Genomic DNA, 20,156 nt, shown 5'->3' with positions numbered 1-20,156 from the left:
CAAGTTGTTGGAGGGGTCTGGAGGTGTGGGGGGATATTTTGGGGCTCTGTCCTGGGTTTGGGGATTCCCTCTCTGCTTGCTTCCCCTTTTCAGTCACCTCATGTTGTGCTGGGGATTTTGTGGGACCTCCAAATCCCCCAGACCTCACACCTGCAGCATCCCTGATGCAGGGAGGGCATAGAGCTCATTTTTGGGCGATGCATCCAACTCCATGCCCCTCACAACGAGTATCTCACAGAATTTGGGCTTGGGAAAAACCAGGGAAGAGGCAGCCCTGCATCTTCAAGAGGGATACTCATTAACTCCCATCCCTAATGACCCCAAGGATGATTAATATGAGCCACTGGGATGCAGAGCTAATGGGAGATGCAATATCCAGCCTTCACCCTGCCAGGCCAGGAGCATTAAAAGCTCCCTCTTTCCCCCTGTGCAGACATCCATGACGCCATTCCCAGCCTAAATCCATTAAGAAAATTAAAGTTGGGAGGAAAGCTTCTGGGTTGGAGTATTACTGGCGAGAGTAGAGCAGTGAAGGATGCTCAGGGTCAGCCTGGAGGTTGGGAACTGGGACCCCAGGCCTCCAGCCTGACCCCAGAAATCTCATCCATACACTCCTGAGTGGCCTATCCATGCTGGACCTTTCCCACCTCCAAGGAAACCCCACCTGACTTCTTGAGGGATGCTATTAATCCATGGATTCTCCAGAGCAAAGGATGCAAGGCAAGCACAGGACTGGACTTTTATATTTTGATAGGGCTGGGAAAATCAACCCCAGGGGGATGCAGGTGCAACAGGTCACCTGTGGGACAGTAAAAATACCACCAACATCCCAAACTCCACCAATTCCACCCACACCTAAAGCTCCTCCATGTACAACCACCTCCCAGGTGCCTTCACAGAGCAGGAGACACCCCAACATTCCTCCCCAAACTTACCTTTCAGGCAGGATAACTTGAGCCCCATGTTTTCATCCTCTCAGTGGGATCCAGCTCTCCAGCTCTGCTGCCAGTCCTCACTGCTGGCACTGGAAAACAGAAGAGAGGGTTGAGGGTTGATGCTGGGAAGGAGGAAGGAGAGGGAACTCAGCTGCTGGTGAAGAGCTCACATCTATCTGTGCTTGCCCGTATCTATAGGAGCCCGGGCACAACAGGAAGTGCGGCTGCTCGGTCGCAAAAACCACGAGTGATGTCACGGCGCTTTAGAGACTCCATCTCGTCCGAGGAGTTTCAGTAAGAACTTTTGGGGAGGGTGCAGAGGGAGCCTGTTGCCGGGTAGGGGGTCCTATCTCAGCTTCTCCGCTCCTGAGGTTGGTGATGCAAATATTTAGAGGCGAGGAGGTCGTGAGCAGGTGGAATCAGGATGTTATTTCTCTGGTTCTTGCAGAGAAAACCCTGAGCCCATGCTCAGGAAATAGAGGGATGCTCCTGGGGCTGTGTCCCTTGGGCTGAACCAGAGCAGCTGCCAGGATGCACTGAGGGAATGCACATCTTCCTGCTCCTCTTGAGCATCCCTGATGCCCCAAGAGCTTTTGGGTAGATGATTCCCATTGTGGGACATCACTTTTTCAAGATGCTGAAAATTATTCTAGGAAAAAATGCCTTTACTGGGAAATCTGCATCCCTTGTGCCCACAGCTGCTGGGAAAAGCTTATTGGGATGAGGGTCAGTGACTCATTTTGGCTCTTCCAAACTCTGGGTCCTGCAGAGAGCCAAACAAAGCCTCTACTCTCCCTGCCTGACCTTCAGCATGGCTTTACTTTTCCTTTCCAAGAGCCCTGAGGTGGGTCAGCAGCAGCTGACAAGGGGAAGTGAAAAGGTTTTAATTCTGCATTTTTATCAGCTCCCCAAGTGCACCCTGAGCTGAGACAGGGTGCAGGGAATGGAGTGGTCCATGGGCAGGGAATGGTGTGCTCCCTGTGACTCCCACTTTGCAGCTATCCTGGAGGCTGCCCAAATATCAAGAATCTGTTTTGGGGCAAGTCCTGTGGGTTTTGGCACCTACTGGTTGCTCACAGCACTCAGGGTCTGAGGAGGGTCATTCTGGGGACACCCAGCCTCATGGCACAGGGTGGGATCTCCTCTAGGATTTGATCCCATGAGATCAGATCCCAGTGGCCCAACCCTTGCAGGACACAGTAGCCCCCTCCCCACCACTGCTGGCTCTTATCCCTGTGGCCAAACTCCAGCACCACTTGTGGTTTGGGCACAGAAATCCCCCCTTGCCAGAATTCCAGCAGGATTCCTGGTGTTTGCTGCTGAGGCTTCAAATTTGTTCCTGTGTGCTAGTACCAGGCCAAGGAATATTTGCATCCTGACGAGTTTACGCTCCAAAAACCCCCAGACACTCATCACAGGCGTCACTGGAAGGATGAACTGCCCAGGAGGAGGGGGATGCTCAGCCGGTGTGTGAGGCCAGGGATGACCGGGAAGGGGGAATGGGACCGAACCTGCCGCGGTGCTCCGAGGGGATGGAACTTACCTTGTCCCGGGAGCCACAGGCATGATGCCCACCATCGCATCCCGCCTTCCCTGGCTGCTCTTGGATGCAGGAGGTTGGGAGGGGGATTCCCAGTCAGGACCAGCCGTGCCCCCGGGAGGGCGGGAGGAGGCTGCAGCGAGAGCCGCCTTTGGGGTTTTGCAAGGTTGGTTTCTAACCTGGTTAATCAGGTTAGCGGAGTGCCGGCTCCTCCCATCCATCCCCCACTCCAGCCCCATCCAAGCCCAGCAAAGCCCATGGGTGATGAGGAAATGCTGCTTTACTCTCACCCCGCTGCACAATCCAGTCCGGTGCCGAGAGAGAGGAAGGAGTGCCCTCGCTTGAAGCCCCCGGGCACTGAACATCCCTACAAGCAGCCGGAGTGGCTACCGAGTGCCTGGAAAGGCAAGTGCCAGTTTGGTGTGAAGGTCCACACCCAGCTCTGGCAGGACACATCGCCACCCTTGAGGTCCTGAAATCTGGAGACATCAGCCTCTGGGAGCATCGTCAGCTCCCAGAAAGGATCTTTTCCCCTTCCCATCTGACCTGCCAGCCCAAAAACCAGCCTGGAAGTGGGGACAGCACCAGGCAGCGGGTTTCTCACCGTGCCCAGGATGAGAGCTCCGGGTCGGGTACCTCCCCGCTGGGAGGATGCCTGGGAGAAGGCTCTGCCTCTGGAGCAGCCGCCTTCGCCTGCTTTAGCAGCAGCCTGAGGCTTTTCCATGTTCACCTCCTCCGCAATTAAAAGGAGAGGCCCCGCGCCGGCTCCTTTTCAGACAGAGCTGAAAAGCAGCGGTTCAAATCCAGGGCGCCGGCGTGCAGGGAACGCCGGCCGCACATTAAACACCCCGCGGCTGCAGGAGGCAGGCAAGGGAAGGGAAGCTTTGAAGTTCACTCAGGGATCGGAGGGAAAGCATCCCAGGAGCCTGGGAGGTCTCCGGCGAGATCAGAGCCCCACCACGAGACCAAGCCTGGCTGGGATGGGCATCGAGGGGAAACGGGTGGTTTTGCTCCACTTTCTGCTGGTTTGGTCCTGCCATGTCCGATGAAAATCACAAGTATGGAAAGGGCTGATTTCCTTCCCAACCTGACTCCTCTGATTTGTCAAATAAGTGAGTTATTGCAAAGCTCCAAGCTCAGGAGCTGGAAGGATGGCACAGGGGAAAGGCTGCAGGCACTGATCCTGAGCACAGAGACCAGGGAAGGGATGTTGGCAACCCAGAGCTCTGGTTTTGCAGAGAAAACAGGCAAATTAACTGGTTCATCTGGGATTTTTTTGCCTGTTCAGCTGAGAAGTCCAAGGTCTGAGCCACAGCCTGGTAGATGTGATCCAGGGACCCCTAAGTGGCAGCACAAATCCAGTCTGAGCAGCTGAAATCCCTCCTCCACATTTAGCTATTTTGATGCCTCTCTCCAAAACTACCTGTTTGCTGCTGCTGCTGGGTGAGAACAAACAGGCCCAAACCCACGAGGGCTGGAATCAGCCTGGCCTGGAGCAGCAGTTGTTGCTCAAACGCTGACAGAAGGGGATGGTTTGCTGCAGCAGGGAAGGGAAGCATAAACACAGGGCTGCTAAAATACCTGTGGTTTGCTCTGCGGGTGCAGCACCACTCCAGCTGCTGTGGTGACACCTGATAGGCACAAACACAGCTCAAACACTCCTTGCTGTCCTCCCCACGACTGGGAAACAAAGACACCCTTGGTCAGGTTCAAAAGGTGGGGGTTGACCACCTCGAGGTGGCTGGGCACAGCCTGGAACCTCTCTGGTGAGGAGTCCTGGTCACTGCCGGATGATCAGTGTTAGGGAGATCTGAATGCCAAGCACAGCAGCAGCCCAGTGAGCCCAGTTCCCTCTTTCCAGGGGCCCTGTGAGACCCTCACACAGCCTTGCTTCTGATACACATCCCTCCCAGGAATTCCTGATTGCTATCACAGAGCTGGGACTGTAAGCTGTGACTTGCTGAGCATCACGTCAGGGCAACTGGGCAAACTCCACCAAGAGCCAGCCAGCCAGGGGTAGGAAGAGGAAGGGCTCATACAGCTCCCTTGGTGGGTGAGTTTGGAGCCACCTTCACTCACTGGGGGAACACTTGTCCCTCCAGCCCAGGCAACCACCCCAGGCTGTCCTCTGGTGTGGTCCCTGACTGGTTTCCAGTCCTGACCGTGGCCCTTTGGCAGCTGGGCTGCTCCTCTCCCCAGGCTCAGTATTCCCCAACCCACCAGCTCCATCCTGCCCTGGTGCAGGGGAGGATGGAGGGAGCTGGAGCACTGATGGTGGGGTAAGGAATGGAGGGCAGCGTCTGAACTTCCCTTCAGGAGAAGGGCAGAGCAAGCTGACACTTCCCAGGCGCCAGAGGAACCACAAGGAAGGGGCTGTGGTTTGCAAGCACTGGCCACAAGAAAAGCTCTGCAGGCTCCCTTCAAGGAGCTGCTCCTGCAAACACCAGCTGGGAGGGAGGGGGAGGAAGGAGCTTTCTGGGTCATGGAGTCCCAGGGTCTGCTAACGCAGGTGACACGTCACCCTGGCTCTGTGCTGACAGAGCTATGAGGCCACCTGGCCCCACTTCTGCCCCCATCACTTCTGGCCCAAGCAGACAAAAGGGCTGGTCCCAGCCTGGCTCAGGGATTGCCCCAGAAATGGATGGCAGGGCCACTGGATGCATGGGACTCGCTGGAGCTGGAAGTGGCAACAAGGCAGTAAATGCTGAGAGGGGAAAAAGAAACTCCCTCCTGGAGCCCCACAGTCATCCAGGGCTGGCAAGCGGTACCCGGAGGGGATGCCAGGCATGGGAAGGGAGGAGGATGTCACGAGGAAGCAGCTGAGGATGCAGACTCCGGGGAAACTGGAGCAGCTCCAGCATTCCCCAAGCACGGGCTCTTGGCAGGACCAGCAGACCCAGCAATCAGCACGACCTGTGCAGGCAGAAATCACCCCAGAGGGAAATCCACCAGGATGTGGCACCAGCGAGGCAGGAGCTGCTGTGGCGAGGGGTTGGAAGCAAAGGGGAAAACAGGCACGTACCTGCCGCACAAAACCAGAGCGTGCTGGACTCTCCTGCATCCAGGACAAAGCACTGCATGGATTCAGCAGGGAGGCCACGGCCGGGAACTGGCTTAGGGACCTGGCCACGGCTGTCGCACTTTCCAGCTCGCCGAGCTCCAGGTTAATCTCGGCCCAGCTTTCCCTTTTATCCCCTGCTACAACCTCGATACATTTTTTCAATTAGGTCCATCTTTTAAGCTCCAGGGCTCATTTCTAGGAAGGGCTGCATCGTTTCCCGGGGCTTCGGTGGGCTGGCACTGCGCAGAGCGGGACATGCCTGGCACAGCTCCTGCCCGCACGCAGCCAAAGCGCTGCCACGCTGCAGCCGGAGCGGCGCTGCCTGGAACCACTCACGGAGTCACCCACTGCCCCCAGCCCACCTACCAGGTATTTTCTAAGAGCAGAAGTCCCTGCTTCCCTCATCACAGCTCCGGCAGAGTGCGAAGGGCCAAGCTGGCCACGCTGTCCCCACGGGACCCCCGCCAGCCCCCCGCCTCCATCCTCTCCAAATCCGCCTCCGCCGCCTTTCACAGGGCGATGGCTGGAAACCAAAGGAAGGGCTGCAGCTGGGGTGGACTCTCGGATGAGAAGGCTGGGTGAAAAATGTGGTCTAAAAGCGACAGTGGAAAAAAATAAAAATAAATCGATAGAGTCCTCAGCGGATACTTGGGCACAGAGAAATCGCTGCCAGTGAGGGAGGGCTGGTTTGGGGTGGTGGGGAGAGCCAGGAGGGGTTTGTGGTGCAGGAGGGTGAGGTGTTGAGGTGTTTAACTCCAGCTGGGAGCAGCAGAGCCCGGGCAGGATGGGACGGCAGCAGCCTGCCCTGCCTGGACCAGCCCAATACAGACCAGCTCGCTCCCAGCTCCGCTCCAGAAGCTGAATTAAGCCCAAATGAGAAGCACAGCTCACAAATTGAGCACATTTCCCCTCGAGGCCATTTTCCAAGCTGCACTCAACCGCAAGCCCACCCCACTAAGAGCCTCCTCCATTAGCATCCCGCGCTCTCCGATCAGTGCCCTCCACAAGGCGTCTCCAGACGCTTTCCCGGTCGCAGAGTGCAGTGATTAGGCCTCGAGCCAGCGAGCAGAGAGACCCGGGACTGCTTCCTGCATCTGTCACTGTCACCTCTCCTCGCAGCTCTGTTGCTTGCCCAAGAATTCTTGGGGTGAGCTCTGCACATCTGTCTGCTCTGGGCTCCAGCTGTGCCACATGAAGGGCTTGTGGCCCCTCCGAGCTTCTCCCTGTGCCCAGGTCAGCTCCAATGAGCTGAAGCTGGTTATGTGGTAGGTCTTTACTTGCTTTCACGCTGCCACAGGGAAGGAGCATCCCATGAGCAGCTCTAGTGGCAGATGGGAAGGGGGAAAATGCCACTGGCAAACTGCTTCACTTGCTGGATGGAGAGAAAACCTCATATACACACAGAGTGACGAGCTCAGGAGGGAAACTGGCACCTGAGAACAACTTGTGAGCACCCCACAACCAGATGATCCCCCATGGCTTCTGTCACCCATCTGCTTGGGGGGCTGTTTGTCACTGTTTTGAAATACTGAAGTGAGAGTAGGAACAAAGAATCTCACAGGCTGAGAGAGCTGGGGGTTCTCAGCCTGGAGAAGAAAAGGGAGACCTTGGAGCCCCTTCCAGTGCCTCAAGGGGCCCCAAGAGAGTTGGAGAGGGACTTTGGACAAGGGCCTGGAGTGACAGGACAATGTGGAATGGCTTCCCACTGCCAGAGGGTAGGGTTAGATGGGATGTTGGGAAGAAACTCTTCCCTGAGGGTGGGCAGGCCCTGGCACAGGTTGGGCAGAGAAGCTGTGGCTGCCCCATCCCTGGAAGTGTCCCAGGCCAGGTTGGACAAGGCTTGGAGCAGCCTGGTCTAGTGGGAGGTGTTCCTGCCCATGGCAGGGGGTGGGATCAGATGAGCTTTAAGATCCCTTCCAAACCAAACTGTTCTGTGATTCTCTAAGTGCTTCAGGTCACATGGATGAGGTAAAGACTTGAGAGTTAAATGCCTGAGCAGGCAAAGGCCAAGCTTCCAGATTTTGGTGAATAGGGGGTAAAAATTAATCCTACATGTCATTACTTGCTAACAAACCATAGAAAGAGTAGGACACCCACTCCCAGTTCTATCCTCCCAGCTATCATGAGGGCTCCAGCAACAGAGGTGCCTTCCCCAAGGTACCTTCCCCCTGAAGTTTTAAAAGGAATTACCTCGAATTCCTGCGATGAATCCAACTGATCAGACAGCCAGAAACCCAGCATTTGTTCCTGGCACATCAGCAGGAAAGGGGAACACAGCCTTCCCTGAGCCCTGCAGCTTCCTCATTCTTTCACAAGAGCCACGGTGGCTGCCTGGATTTATGGAATTGCTGCCTTTTGTCCAGCCTTCAATGCAAATAGGCCAGGTGAGATCAGACCTGCACCGCAGTGCTTGTCCTCCAGCCCAGGCTTCTGCTGGTGGCAAAACACTCCGAGATCCTCATTTGAGAGCAAACAGAATATTAAACAAAGGGGAAGACAAAGCAGTAAGAGCTGCTTCCCTTCCAGCAGCGTGTCCCAGTGGTTAGTCACAGGGAATGTGGAGACACAGTTTGCCTTGTCTTAGGGGGATGAGAAGGGAGGATGGGAAGATTAGCCTGAATTAGCATATGTATGATCAAAGCTTGATTGTGGTATCCTGTTACAAAGAACAAGAAATACATTTCCTGTGGCTCAGGAGACACACCAGCTCCTACTGACAACTCCACACAAGGAATTTTGTTAAGATAACATCTGCCTCTTGGATTGCAGGAGGTGTTTGTACAAAGTACAACAACAGTCCCTTCCTGCAGCCTGGGCCTTGCAGAGTCTGCTCCCAGGGTATCTGTTCCTATAGATGTGCAGTGGAACAGCCACTGGAACGTGTTGCTCGTGCTGTTTGTGAGCTAAATAGATGTTTTCATTCAACAAGTGAAAATATTTTCCTCTCCTGCAAGCCTGACTCACACTTAGGAAAGGTTATTGACTATGTGCCAAATTCTTTTGTAATCACACCTCTCTAGTGCAGAGCAGGGAGATAAATCAAACCTCCCTCTCCTCCCTGGACCTCCAGCCTCACCTCCTGGCTCAGTGGAATCTGACCTGATGGGACCTCCACGGCAGGATCCAACTGGAGGCATCCCAATTCTATTTCCTGCTGCAAACAGGATTTTAGTCTTACCCCAAGACCAAGAGAAAAACTTGTGCTTATTGAACCAGAAGCAGAGGCAGATCAAGAGGTTTGGAAAATCCCATTCTCGTTTGGTTTTTTTTTTTTTAAATAAGACCAGGTTGGACAGGGCTTGCAGCAACCTGGTCTAGTGGAAGGTGTCCCTGCCCATGGCAGGGGGTGGAATATGACCTTTAAGGTCCCTTCCAATCCAAACCATCCTGTGATTCCGACATTAAGGATAAAACAGGAGCTTGGAGAGAGGTGGATCATTTTGTGGACATTTGGATCTTCCTTGTAAACACATTTTTGGGTAGGAAAAGAAGGAAACGCAGAGGAATTGTTGCAGGTTGAGGTTATTGTTTAACCACCAAGAGGAGTGAGGGAACAGGACTTACAAAGAGCTGTTCTAGTCTGATACAAAGCTTCATTGTCCAGTTAACTCCTTCTTGGAAATAAATATTAATGAGGAAGACAAGGCAGAAGCTGAACTAGACTGTACCCAGGCTCCTTGGTTCCATGTACTCAGATTGCTTACCTTCAAATCAGAGGGATACACTTTGGACTTACTGAAATGGGACACCACATGAACCAGGGGAAAATGAAACCTGCTGATAAAACCCCCCAAAATGCAAAAAAATTGCTAAGGTATTTCACTCTTGCAGACTCACACTGTAGATTCAAACTCATCAGTGTGCTTCCAGTGGTTTTTATAAATCATTTACTTTGGGTTTAACATATTCAAGCTGTAACTGTGGTTGTCAAGCCCAAGGAGAGCAGGAATCACCATGTTATTTGGGAATACTGCTTTAAAACACTCTCTGTAGCTGTGTCATGCTAAAGCACTGCAGAACAGGTGACACATGAGCATGGGACATCCTCAGCAGTTTGCATTTTACTGTGCCAACAGAATTACAATCCCAAACCAGGCCAGAAGAAACCGTTCACCTTACAATGTGTCTTTGCCCTTAAAAATCTCTCATCTGAGGACAGGATTGATTTTTTTTTTGAAAGGTATTTCCATAAATCATTAAAAAGTAACCTCTCTAAAGATTAGAAAAGCTTAGTCAAAACTTTTGAGAGTGGGGCCAAGCAGAAGCAGTTCTGGTTTCGAAGGAATAGCAACATTCACTACAAGTGGGATGGTGTCCACGAGGGCAGCTGGAACTGACAGCTGGCAGCTCTTCCAAGGAATCTCACCAGAAAGATACAAAGGCTTATGGGCACATCACTGTGCCACGAGACGTGCCCCTCCTCTTTAATCAGTCAGCTTTCCACACAAGGTACTGAATATTATTCTATTTACATTCAAAAATAGCATTTTTCTCTCTTCAGTACACAGTGGGAATGCCCAGGGATTAGTCAGTAGGAGCCCCTCTAACACAGGTGCAGGACAGCTTTGTTGATCTCCGGGTTTGTCCAGTCGTTCCGAATATCATCCAGGTGATTGTCAAAGTCCACGAGTGTCTCGTAGGACTTGCTGTCCAAGAGAGAGGCAGCGATTCTCTGGGCTTCAGTCCAGTCTTCACAAAAATCACTAGGATGTAAAACAACCAGGAGTAAATAGGAATCACAAAGGACATCTCCATCACTTCCTCCTGGAAGTTAAGCCAGGGTGGAGTTATCATGGCCTGGCTGCAGGAACAAGCTCTTTCCTCTCAGCTTTAAAATCACTGCCAGCTACACCCACAGTGTCACTCAGCCACAAAGTTTTGCCATTGCTCAGACAACCTGTTTTTCCTCAGTACCCAAAGGCCACCAAACTCTTGAGTTTACTCACATGTGTGGGTCCTTGCACCTCCACTTGTTCTCGTGCAGCTCATACACATGGATGGCAGGCTCCACACACTCCATCGTGAACTTGGTGTTGTCAACCTGGTGTGAGACACAAAACCCACCTCAGTCTGCTCCTCAGCACCCCAAGAGATGAAATAAAAACCACAGTCAGTTTTCACAGAGGGCACCTAACACTAATCCACTGTTCTGCCTTCAGACAGCCAGATTTAAGCTGCCAACATGCTTTGTCACTGCATCAGGGAGGCAAAGCCCTGTTTGTGACATCAAAGACAATTCATGTTGCAGAAATGGGGAGGGTTGAAGCCATGAATGTGCTGCTTGAATATGCAGAGCAGGCCTGCAGATCCTTTGAGGTGGCAGAGAGCTCACCACAGCCTCTCTGCAGACTTTGAACTGCACTGGCTACAGGTCACTGCGTCTGTTCCCCAGAGCGTTTGGAGGGGAAGAGAGAATTACTTACTTATTAAAGGACCCAGAGAACAGCATTGCCATGGCTGGTCCAACACCATGGTCAGGACACAGCAAGGAGAGGGTGAGGGGGAAGGAAGCTGTTTACCATGATGAGCGCCGTGTCCGTGAAGCCCTCGGCAATCCTCGAGGCCACTTTCTCCGCAACCTGGTTTGGGCTGCAGCACAAAGGAAAAGGAACTGAGTTATGTGAGCCATGACAGCCCAGCTGAAACCAGCAGGAAACAGGCTGAGAGAGATGTGAGAGTGTCACAGCGTGCTAACAAACAGGAACCAGATAGAGAGCTGATGCCACAGCTGATAGAAGGAGGCCAAGAAACCCCCAGCTCTGCTCTGCAGCTTGTGGTCTATAACTCAGCTGTGCTCAGGAAACGGGTTTGGAATGGCAAAATGTCCACTGATGGTGTGGAATCAGAGGTTTGTGGCCTCCTACCTTCTCCCACCAGACCAAACACTGCAGCCAGCTCTGCCTGGGCTGGCATTTAAAAAAGAATTTTCTCCCCAGTCTGCACTGGAACTCACTCGCTGTCCAGCTGCTCTACCAAAATCAGATAACCTTTTAAAAAGATCTTTTAAAACCTTCAGCATGTTTCCAAGATGACAATCTCCATGTGGTGCCAGTTATCTTCAGGAATTAAGTGGCAGTTTAAAAAAAAACACATCAAGCCTATGATACTCTTTCAAACCTCAAACAGAACAAACTGTATCTTCTCCTTAAAAATATCTCCAGTAGATTTATTTCCCTGGTAAGGACAAATAATGCCTTTATCCCTATTAGATACCTTAGAAGTCACAAGTGTTACTTAAAAAACATATTTGAGTCTGAATATACACCAACAAATAACTGGAATCAGAGACTCATGAAATGGTTTGGGTTGGAAAAGACCTTAAAGATGATCCAGTCCCACCCCCTGCCAGGGGTAGGGACACCTTCCACTGGACCAGGTTGCTCCAAGCCCCATCCAATCTGGCCTTGGGCACTTCCAGGGAATGTGGCATAATACTTTAAAGAAGCAGTTCTTATTTATTTTAAATGCAAGGATGATGTACTCTCATTAGTCACAATAATGTGTTTGTCTAACAGAGGGGAAAACATTGATACACAGATCTAAAACCAACTTGTGGCTCCACAGGAAGATCCCTTACTGCTCATTGAGTAATCTGAGTCAGTCAGCAGGGTAAAAAATGACTAAACCCGGGGAAAATAGGCGATAAATAAGAGCTATCACTGACATCATCTTCCACTTCAAGTGCGCCCCTTTCCACATAACAAACAGCTTCAGTAAAACTCAGAGATAATTAAGCAGTTCAGAAAGAATTAGGTCACTTCTGACTTTCCATAAGACACTGGGAGTTTACAAGATCTGTACTGCACAAGCAAATACGCTGCAAATTTTGGCTATTTCCCTGACAACTGCAATCAAAGTGGCTGGCAGTCGTTCAAAGCCTGGCCTTTTATAGTCCCCACTGAAGAGGAGGGATGCTGGAGAGCCTGGAGTTGCTGCACCTGAACAAAGGCCACATCCCCCAGCACCAGCGAGACAATGTGGGAGCAGATGACAGTTGTCAAAGTTAATCTCAACACGCCTGATTTCTGGGGCTGATTTCTGCTGGCAGAGTCCAAAGTACAGCCTAAAAGAGCAAACAGAAGGAGCTATTGCACCAACACACCTGGCATCTTTCACGCGTTCGTTCGCCTGGTAATAGCCAGCGATCACGTAGCTGTTCTCCTTGCACCAGGAGTCAATCTGGAAAAGCAATGGGAGCAATTAAACCCAGGAAAAAACAGGGAAAAACCCCCCCAGAATGAAGGAAATCCCAGGTCTGTCCTGCAGATAAACCAGCAGTGAAGCATTGCTGCATCTTTAAATATCTACATATTTATGTCTCTTTACGTGAGTGCTCACACACAGTTTGATTTAACTGGAACAGAGGAACCCAATGGAGCATTTGGAGAATGGTGGAAAACATTAACCAAGTGGAGCAAGAGAGCAAGAAGTGATCTCAGTCAAAGCCTGGCCTAAATTCGAGGGACAGGACTATTGAACACGGCCTGGGAGAGGATTTGGGGCTCACCCACTGGTGGTTGGGGTGATTTTCTGTCAGTGTTCACCTGACACAGAGACTTCAGAGGATGCTCCCAGCATGGAGTGAGACTTCCCTGGCATCTCAGAAAGAGGTTGTGGAATTTATTTCTAATGTAACATTTCTGGGTTAAAATGCAAGTATTTTTGGCCTTCATTAGGAAATAAAGCTCGAGGTCAAAAGTAAATGGGAGGCAGAAATTTATCCCATTTCCCATTTTTTTCAAACTCTCTGCCATAAAAACACTTTTGACATAAAATTGTTTTTCTTTGAGAGTTCTTCCCAATTTAACAACTTCATGCAGATGCTTAAACACATGTATTTTTTTTGCATACAACTGACATGACTTTTGATTAACAGAAGCACAAAAGTTGAAGCAGTTTTGTTGTTGGTTTCTTTTCAAGTGAGTTTCAATTCTGTTCTTCCTGCTTTAAACTGGACCTGAATTCCTCCTGCTGAGTCTGCCTTGCTTTGAAAATATCTCTATATATGACATGATGTTTCTCCTCAGAATTGAGGATCTCAAGTCAGCAGAACAGAGAGCCCTGAAAGACAGAAGTGGAGGGAGCAGCTCGAATTTTCCTTTGCAGTCCCTGGAGAGCTTGGCCTCAAAAAACCCTCCACAGCTCTATTAAAATGGAGCCCAAAATTACATCTGCTGCTGACCTGTGGCATCCTGGAAGTCAAATCAATCTCATTTTCAGCAATAATTATAGTATTAGACTGTATAAACAAACACACAAAGCAGCCATGTGAATAATCCAAGGGATGACAAGGATTTAAGTGATAAAAAAACCCCCTGCTAGAGCTGAGGGCCAACTGCTGTTTCAATTACAAACCCATTTTGAGGGCTTGAGATTCTGGTTTTAATTGTTAGTGGCTTGAAAGCTTGGCATTAGAGCCTGAAGCCAGACACTAAAATTAATAATAATAATAATATTTAAAAAAAATTCCGTCAATTTAAAAATTAAAAAACTTGGTTTCTCATCCATTTTTGTCCTGTACCAAAAAAGAAATGAGAGAATGATTTTAAGTTCTCAGTTCTCTAATTGGGAATTAAAAACTGCTTCTTTATTAAAAAAAAAAAAGGGGAGGGGGGGAAACTTTTGGGAATGAAAGCTGCTTCCAGCTGCAATTTCCAAACTCTCTCTGTCACCACAGGTCTCCTCAGCATCAGCAGCTCCTGGGATTTTTAGTCTTGGGCAAGTGATGAGGGACAAACAGGATCTCACTTCCATATGGAGCTTCTCACCCTGGAATTATCCAAAGGGGCCTCTGCTCTGCTTTGCTGCAGGTGCCTGGGGGTTGGAAGAGCCCTGGGAAGAGGAGGAGGAGGAAGAGAAGAAGGAGGAGGAAGAGAAGGAGGAGGAGGAAGAGGAGGAGGAGGAGGAGGAGAAGGAGGAAGAGGAGGAGGAGGAGGAGGAGGAGGAAGAGGAGGAGGAGGAGAAGGAGGAGGAGAAGGAGGAAGAGGAGGAGGAGGAGGAAGAGGAGGAGGAGGAGGAAGAGGAGGAGGAAGAGGAGGAGGAGGAGGAAGAAGAGGAGGAGGAGGAAGAGGAGGAGGAGGAGGAAGAGGAAGAGGAGGAGGAAGAAGAGGAGGAGGAAGAAGAGGAGGAAGAAGAGGAGGAGGAGGAGAAGGACCTGCTGCCACCTGAGTGCTGTTCCAGGCAGCGGGAGAGAGGGAAGTGCTGGAGAAAGGGAAGTGCTGGAGAGAGGGAAGTGCTGGAGAGAGGGAAGTGCTGGAGAGAGGGAAGTGCTGGAGAGAGGGAAGTGCTGGAGAAAGGGAAGTGCTGGAGAGAGGGAAATGCTGGAGAAAGGGAAGTGCTGGAGAAAGGGAAGTGCTGGAGAGAGGGAAGTGCTGGAGACAGGGAAGTGCTCCTTGGTTTCTGTTTTGGGTTTTTTTATTTTGAGGTGTGGTTACAAAACCACATCAATCAGCTGAGACATTCAAAGGCACAAACCCCCCCATGTGAAACTTAATTCACTTTTTCTTAATGACTCTGCTTTTGGAAGGGATTTCAAGGTGTCAAAGTGCAAATTAAACACAAGGCTCTGGAGCTCCAAACCTCCAGCCCTGATGGAGTCACGGAAGATCCTGAGCTGGGCGGGATCCTCAGGGATCAAATCCAACTCCTGGCCTTGCACAGGACACCCCAAAAATCCCACCATGTGCCTGAGAGCATTGTCCAAACATTCCTCGAGCTCTGGAAGCTTTGGGAAGTGACAATTCCCTGGGGAGCCTGTTCAGTGCTGGGGAAGAACCTTTTCCTGTGATCCAGCCTGACCCTCCTCTGGAACAGCTTCATGTTTGGTTGGGTGGGTGGGTGGGTTTTGTTGATTCCTTGTACTGCCTGCAAGTTTTAGGAGACAAACCCAGTGCAGGTGAATCCTCTATTTCCAATAAAATCTGGACATTATTGCTCCCATTTAACATTCTGGGATGACTCAGAGCAGAGAAAAGGAGGTGAAACTCGTGGGGCTGGTTCTAAAAAACCCTCCCATGTATGACTAGGCCACAGGTTTGACCAAGAATCACCAATAATTGAACTAGAAGAGGAGCAGATCCCATGAAATCCTGTCAAAGCTGTGAAATCCCTCAGAAACAAGAGGTGGTTTGATACAAAGAGTGAGTTTAACCACACTGATCTCACTGATTTATTCATAGAATCATAGAATGGATTGGGTTGGAAAAGACCTCCAAGATCAGCAAGTCCAACCCTTGATCCAACCCTACTGTGATCACCAGCCCAGGGCACAGAGTGCCCTGGGCTGGTGATCACAGTTGGGTTGGATCAAGATGTGGTGGATTCTCACTCAGTGACACATCCATAAAATCACAGAATCATAGAATGGATTGGGTTGGAAAAGACCCCCCAGATCATCAAGTCCAACCCTTGGTCCAACTCCAGTCCCTTTACCAGATCATGGCACTCAGTGCCACGGCCAAGCTCAGCTGAAAAACCTCCAGGGATGGGGAATCCACCCCCTCTCTGGGCAGCCCATTCCAATCCCTGAGCACTCTCTCTGCAAAGAATTTTTTCCTGCTCTCCAACTTCAATTTCCCCTGGCAGAGCTTGAGCCCAAACCCCAGGCCCCCTCTCAGGACTGGGTCTGGGCAGGGAGAGGAGAGAATTGGCAGTGCCAGCAGAGCAGAGCCAAGAGCCTCGTTAATGAAGGCTAATCCAATCCCTCAGCACTCTACTGGATGTGACCAAGGGCTCTGCTCCTGATTTCCAGCCTCCTACGTAGAATCATAGAATCAGTTGGCTTGGAAGAGACCTCTGAGATCATCAAGTCCAACCCTTGGGCCAACTCCAGTCCCTTTACCAGATCATGGCACTCAGTGCCACGGCCAAGCTCAGCTGAAAAACCTCCAGGGATGGGGAATCCACCCCCTCTCTGGGCAGCCCATTCCAATCCCTGAGCACTCTCTCTGCAAAGAATTTCCTTCTGCTCTCCAACTTCAATTTCCCCTGGCAGAGCTTGAGCCCATCGTGCCCCCTTGTCCTATTGCTGAGTGCCTGGGAGAAGAGACCAACCCCCACCTGGCCAGAACTTCCCTTCAGGCAGTTCCAGACAGTGCTGAGGTCACCTCTGAGCCTCCTCTTCTCCAGACTAAACACCCCCAGCTCCCTCAGCCTCTCCCCACAGCACTTGTGCTCCAGTCCCTTCTCCAGCCTCGTTGCTCTTCTCAGTTGGGTTGGAAGAGACCTCTGAGATCATCAAGTCCAACCCTTGATCCAACCCCACTGGGATCACCAGCCCAGGGCACGGAGTGCCCTGGGCTGGTGATCCCAGTAGGGTTGGATCAAGACATGTTGGATTCTCCCTCAGTGCCACATCCATAGAATTATAGAATGGATTAGGTTGGAAAAGACCTCCAAGATCATCAAGTCCAACCCTTGGTCCAACTCCAGTCCCTTTACCAGATCAGGGCACTCAGTGCCACAGCCAAGCTCAGTTTAGAAACTGAGAACTGTAGAACTGGCAAGATCTTCCAGATGTCACAAGAAACAGGATTTATTTCCTGATAATCTGATCCTGCAGCAAAGATCTACACTGGAAAAACCCTCTGAAGGCCAAAAAAGTACAAAAAATGCACTGCCACAAACCCTGCTGGAAGAATTGGGTTATAAAGAACTGGAGTTGGTTACAAAAAACCTGGAATTTGGTTAAAAAAGACTCAAATTTGGTTACAAAGAACTGGAATTTAGTAGGAAATAACTTGAATTTAATTACAAATAACTGGAATTTGGTTACAAAAACTGGAATTTGGTAAAAAAATCTGGAATTTGGTTACAAATAACTGGAATTCAGTAGGAAATAACTTGAATTTAATTACAAATAACTGGAATTTGGTTACAAATAAATTGGAATTTAGTTACAAACAACTGGAATTTGGTTACAAAGAACTGGAATTTAGTAGGAAATAACTTGAATTTAATTACAAATAACTGGAATTTGGTTACAAAAACCTGAAATTTGGTTACAAAAAAGGATTTTGGTTACAAAGAACTGGAATTTGGTTACAAAAAATGGAATTTGGTTACAAAAACTGAAATTTGGTTACAAATAACTGGAATTTAGTAGGAAATAACTTGAATTTAATTACAAATAACTGGAATTTGGTTACAAATAAATTGGAATTTAGTTACAAATAACTGGAATTTGGTTACAAATAACTGGAATTTGGTTACAAAAAATGGAATTTGGTTACAAAAACTGAAATTTGGTTACAAATAACTGGAATTCAGTAGGAAATAACTTGAATTTAATTACAAATAACTGGGATTTGGTTACAAAAACTGGAATTTAGTTACAAAGAACTGGAATTTGGTTACAAACAACTGGAATTTGGTTACAAAGAACTGGAATTTGGTTACAAAGAACTGGAATTTAGTAGGAAATAACTTGAATTTAATTACAAATAACTGGAATTTGGTTACAAAGAACTGGAATTTGGTTACAAATAACTGGATTTATTCACAAATAAATCTCTTTTGGATGAATAAAAGTACAAAGTGAGTGGAACATTAAAGCCAAATTAGGGGAATCAGGAATGAGTTTTACAGACATTAAGAAGGGGTGGATTTGCTCCTGCTCACAATCACAGAATCGTGGAGTGGGTTGGGTTGGATGTTAAAGATGATCGAGTTTCCCCCCCTGCCTTGGGCAGGGACACCTCCCACTGTCCCAGGCTGCTCCAAGCCCCATCCAGCCTGGCCTTGGACACTCCCAGGGATGGGGCAGCCACAGCTTCTCTGGGAATTCCATCCCAGCCCCTCATCACCCTCACAGGGAAGAATTCCTTCCCAATATCCCACCTAACCCACCCTCTGGCAGTGGGAAGCCATTCCCTGTGTCCTGTCCCTCCATCCCTTGTCCCAAGTCCCTCTCCGGCTCTCCTGGAGCCCCTTCAGGCTCTGGAAGGGGCTCTCAGGTCTCCCTGGATCCTTCTCCTCTCCAGGTGAGCCCCCCCAGCTCTCCCAGCCTGGCTCCAGAGGGGCTCCACCCTCGGAGCATCTCCCTGGGCACCTCCGGACTCCCTCCAGGATTTCCACACCGCTCCCAAGGTGGAGACGCCCCGCCCGGACACGCCATTCCAAGCACAGACAGCCGGGATTGAGGCAGCGCTTCCCACCACCCAAACCCCTCCAGCCGTGCGGGAAACACCTCACCAGGGTCAGGGCCACCTCCAGCATGGGGGCGAGCGCCAGCGTGCCGTGGAAGAGCGGGATACAATCCACGAAGAGCGCGGGCTGCGGAGGCCGCGGGGCCGGCGGGCGCTCCGCCACCAGCAGCCCGTTCACGGCGCAGTGCGGGTACTTGGCGCTGTGCAGCACCATCTTGCAGTAGGCCTGGGTGGTGAGCTTCATCCTGCCCTGCCCCTGCCCCTGCCCCTGCCCCGGCCCCGGCCCCCGCACGGGCACCCACACCGGGCCCTGTCCCGGCCCCGCACCGGGCCCTGTCCCGGCACCGGCCCCGCACCGGCCCCGCCGCGCCCGCCGCCAAGCGACGCCCAGTGTCGGGAAAGCGCCGCCAAGCGCGGCCGCCTCTTACGACAGCGCGTTGGGGGAGAGCGGGATGGGCACAGGGATGGGGATGGGCACAGGGATGGGGATGGGCACAGGGATGTGGGATGGGCACAGGGATGTGGGATGGGCACAGGGATGGGGATGGGCACAGGGATGTGGGATGGGCACAGGGATGGGGATGGGCACAGGGATGTGGGATGGGCACAGGGATGGGGATGGGCACAGGGATGTGGGATGGGAACAGGGATGGGCACAGGGATGGGCTCAGGGATGGGGATGGGCACAGGGATGGGCACAGGGATGTGGGATGGGCACAGGGATGTGGGATGGGCTCAGGGATGGGCACAGGGATGGGGATGGGCACAGGGATGGGCACAGGGATGGGGATGGGCACAGGGATGGGGATGGGCACAGGGATGTGGGATGGGCACAGGGATGGGGATGGGCACAGGGATGTGGGATGGGAACAGGGATGGGCACAGGGATGGGCTCAGGGATGGGGATGGGCACAGGGATGTGGGATGGGCACAGGGATGTGAGATGGGCACAGGGATGGGCACAGGGATATGGGATGGGCACAGGGATGTGGGATGGGCACAGGGATGGGCACAGGGATGAGCACAGGGATGGGCACAGGGATATGGGATGGGCTCAGGGATGGGCACAGGGATGGGCATAGGGATGTGGGATGGGCACAGGGATGGGCACAGGGGTGGGCTCAGGGATATGGGATGGGCACAGGGATGTGGGATGGGCTCAGGGATGTGGGATGGGCTCAGGGATGGGGATGGGCACAGGGATGTGCACAGGGATGTGGGATGGGCACAAGGATGGGGATGGGCACAGGGATGGGCACAGGGATGGGCACAGGGATATGGGATGGGCACAGGGATGTGCACAGGGATGTGGGATGGGCACAGGGATGTGGGATGCCCACAAGGATGGGGATGGACACAGGGATGGGGATGGGCACAGGGATATGGGATGGGCTCAGGGATGTGGGATGGGCTCAGGGATGGGGATGGGCACAGGGATGTGCACAGGGATGTGGGATGGGCTCAGGGATGTGGGA

At 51.4% G+C, this 20,156-nt stretch overlaps 1 protein-coding gene across 1 annotated transcript; it reads right to left on the bottom strand.

The window, feature by feature from the left end:
• Positions 1–9,579: 9,579 nt before the first annotated feature.
• Positions 9,580–19,069, bottom strand: EMC8 (ER membrane protein complex subunit 8). The gene is made up of 5 exons (XM_071567796.1): positions 18,728–19,069; positions 12,639–12,715; positions 11,056–11,125; positions 10,483–10,577; positions 9,580–10,239 (listed from the first exon to the last, which is right to left on the bottom strand). Exons 1-5 carry the CDS (start codon positions 18,923–18,925, stop codon positions 10,080–10,082), a joined length of 600 nt encoding a protein of 199 aa, XP_071423897.1. The 5' UTR covers positions 18,926–19,069; the 3' UTR covers positions 9,580–10,079.
• Between the last annotated feature and the right edge of the window lie 1,087 nt (positions 19,070–20,156).

This window comes from Pithys albifrons, chromosome 12 (assembly GCF_047495875.1).
Source record: "Pithys albifrons albifrons isolate INPA30051 chromosome 12, PitAlb_v1, whole genome shotgun sequence".
In the NCBI taxonomy this organism is placed as follows: domain Eukaryota; kingdom Metazoa; phylum Chordata; class Aves; order Passeriformes; family Thamnophilidae; genus Pithys; species Pithys albifrons.
Note: the sequence above shows the minus strand (reverse complement) of the source record. Positions and strands in the feature narration are given on the sequence as shown.

Bases quoted from the DNA above. Each gene is read 5' to 3' on its own strand.
- EMC8 (XM_071567796.1), bottom strand. From the start codon at position 18,925: ATGAAGCTCACCACCCAGGCCTACTGCAAGATGGTGCTGCACAGCGCC. The intron at 11,126-12,638 runs GTGTGTTGGTGC...TTTGTGCTGCAG, and splicing joins GAACGCGTGAAAGATGCCAG to CCCAAACCAGGTTGCGGAGA. The intron at 10,578-11,055 runs GTAAACAGCTTC...GTCTCACACCAG, and splicing joins CGGACACGGCGCTCATCATG to GTTGACAACACCAAGTTCAC.